General features: G+C 39.1%; 1 protein-coding gene across 1 annotated transcript; it reads right to left on the bottom strand.

Moving 5' to 3' along the window:
• Positions 1 to 357: 357 nt before the first annotated feature.
• On the bottom strand, positions 358 to 2735 carry LOC132058779 (pentatricopeptide repeat-containing protein At4g16390, chloroplastic). Its single transcript, XM_059451114.1, has one exon. The coding sequence runs from the start codon at positions 2607 to 2609 to the stop codon at positions 588 to 590; it is 2022 nt and encodes a 673-aa protein (XP_059307097.1). The 5' UTR covers positions 2610 to 2735; the 3' UTR covers positions 358 to 587.
• Positions 2736 to 3048: the final 313 nt, after the last annotated feature.

Below are 3048 nucleotides of genomic sequence, written 5' to 3'. Positions count from 1 at the left end.
TCGGAATTACTTTTTATGGCTTTTCTCAGTTGACTGAAATGCAAGAAAGGTTGCTTTGAGAAAGAACAGAAATTTTTTTGTCATCACAGCTCATACATAAATTGATACAAGTGCAGTATACATCCTTGTCAATAAACTTAACTCAGTCGATATTTAGAAGAGACGTCTTCCTCTCTGGTTTTTTATGAAAAAGAGCTAGCTACATTTGCCCCCATAGAAGGAAAACAGTAACTTGGTGCCTAATACTTATATATGAATAAAAAAGCAACTGGTGCCATAGAAAACATTTTCCAAGTTTTACATCAGTTTAGTGTAGTGTTCTATGCAAGATATGGTCAGATGTTATGGCAGAATCCAAATATTAATATGATATCACATTCATTTTTTCCTCAAATTCTTTTTCTATTGCTGATTGCAAGAGATATACTTGGATAGCTACTGGACTCAATTCAAAACTCCCAACATAGAAAGAAGAGGTATCCTAAAGAATGAATAATCTACGAAAGGTACCTTTCAGATCTAAGAGTACAAAATCTCTGTAGCACAAGAATCATCAAGGCCAGAGAGCAAAGAACCCTCAGCCACTGCTAAACAGCAACCACCTCTTGAGCACGTCTAGACTCCAACCATGATGTAGCTGCAACCTTTGTAGTCAAAAACCACCCAGCCTTATCAGGTGCCTCGTGGAATGGAGCGTTCAATTCCTTAAGGTGTGACTCAAATACGCCTGCTAGACCTTTCTCAGAATATTTATGTTTTCCATGTCCTGTGTTGATTCCAAGCAGTGACGGGAACTCCTCCCCATTTTCAAGTGCTTTGTTCAAGTCACCCATCCAGATGTGCAATGCTGTCAAAGCTGCCCCAAGTGAGAGGCTCTTCAAATGTAAAGACCATTGAGTTGCAGTCCGAGACATAATATCAGTATAGATGTTGAGAGTTAGCCCAATATCTAACAACTCACAAGCTCTCCCCAACTTATTAAGGTTGACGCAGATGTCAATCAAACAGTTGCAGTAAGCTTTCCGGACATCAATAGTTACACAATCCAAAAGTTCAGCAGCATGTTTCTTAAAATCCCCTTCTTCTTCGACAACCTCTTCATCCACCAGGAGTTTCACCACATGCCCAAGCTTCGGATTTGCCCTATCAAGGCAGATAGTCAGCTTATGAAGGTCTTCCTTTGCTGTTTGTGTCAACACATTAAGAAGACAACCAGTAAACCGCTCATCGGCAGATAATCTCAAATCTGACAGTCTGTCGAATGTTCTTACGACATCATCTGTCCGACCTGCTTTTCCATAACACTGAATGAGTGAGGTCAGTACAAAGATATTTGGATCAAACCCTGCTTCCATCATCTCGTCCAATGTGGCCTCCGCCTCCGAGACCTTCCCACTAAAAGAGTATATAGTGATTAGAGAAGAGTACGTCCAGCTGTCAGGTTGGCAAGTCCCCGAGCCTTTCAACTCCTCGAAAATTTTAACAGCCTCATCTGTAAGTCCCACATCAGCACACATTGCCAAAAGAGTATTATACAGTACGACACTCAGCTCCAATCCCTTCTCCTTCATTTCTTTATAGATTTTAAGAGCATCTTCACTATAACGAGCCCTACCATAGGCCCGAATGAGTGAAGCATAAGTACCCCAACTTGGTTCAAACCCATTGCTTATCATTTCCGCATAAATGTTCTTTGCCTGCCACGGTCTCTTAGCTCTTCCCATAGCATCCAACAAACTGTTATACACAGTCATATTAGGCCTTACGCCAAGCGCTTTCATTTCCTCATACACATTCAAACACCCATCAAAATTCCCCGCCGAACCATAAATCCTAATCAGCGTCGCGAACGTCACAGCGTCTATACGCCACTTCTCCGTTCTCGCACGATCATACAAACTCAACGCCATATCTACATTACCAGCCTTACCATAAGCATCAATCATCACCGAATACGTAACATCATCGGGTTCACATCCAAAAGACGGCAATTTCTCAAACCATTCTATCGCTTTCTCAGGCAAATTACATTGCCTAGCACAACTAATAATCGTCGAAAACGTAACATTATCAGGTTTCACCCCTCTCTCAAGCATTTCATCAAACACCTTCTCTGCTCTCTCCAAATCCTTATTTTTCCTCAAAACTTTCAAAGTCACATTATAAATAATCACTTCTTTACTCAATTTCAACTTTTCTTGAAAGTATTTCAAAGCCAACAATGCAGTTTCAGCATTAGACATGTTATTCAAAGTAACAACAGCATCTTGTTCTACTACTATTACTTTGTCACTCATCAAACCAGATAAAACAGTAAAAACATCATCTTTTACAGGGTTACAAGAATCTAAATTCTCAGCTACTTTCACTAATGAAGCATACCTGAAATCATAAGATTTTCGTTTCAGTTCTGAAGCTCTTGGGCTTTTGGGGTTGACCCAAAGCTTGCTTTTTGTAGAAGAAACGTTTTTTATTTGGGGTTGTTCTTGAAGTGAAACTTGGGGGGTGAATTTGGATTTGGAGTAAAGTTTGAGGGGGAAAGTGAATTTGCAAAAGAAGTTGGATTTTTCATAAAGAGGAGATAGGGTAGAGCTTGGAGTAGATGCCATTTTCAGTGCCGCCTTATCAACTCTGAAGAGAAATCGCAAAGAGGTGCACTGTTTTGTATTTGATCAAGAGGATGATGTACATATTGCCCCTTCAAAGTTTAGGATTTTGAACATTTTATCCCTAAACTTTTGGAGTATGTATTCCACTTGTTTATTCATTCATAAGGTTCATTTATAAGTCGGTGAGAAATTGTTCATCCTAAGAAGTTTCATGTACTACTAAAGTTCTTGAAAAACTAGGAGGAAGGTGATTACACCTATTTTTATTCCTAAAATGAACTACATCGAGGTTGTCTCTACCAATATATTCATGTATGTTATTTGCAAAATAGCTAGTTGGAAATAATTTCAAGCAAATGCGCATTTCCCATTTTTTCTCGATAAATTTAATTCCTTTACTATCGGTGTCAACTCTTGTGAAATGTTTGACATTCTTTAC

Source organism: Lycium ferocissimum, chromosome 6 (assembly GCF_029784015.1).
Source record: "Lycium ferocissimum isolate CSIRO_LF1 chromosome 6, AGI_CSIRO_Lferr_CH_V1, whole genome shotgun sequence".
Lineage (NCBI taxonomy): Eukaryota > Viridiplantae > Streptophyta > Magnoliopsida > Solanales > Solanaceae > Lycium > Lycium ferocissimum.
This window is presented reverse-complemented; position numbering and strand designations above follow the sequence as displayed.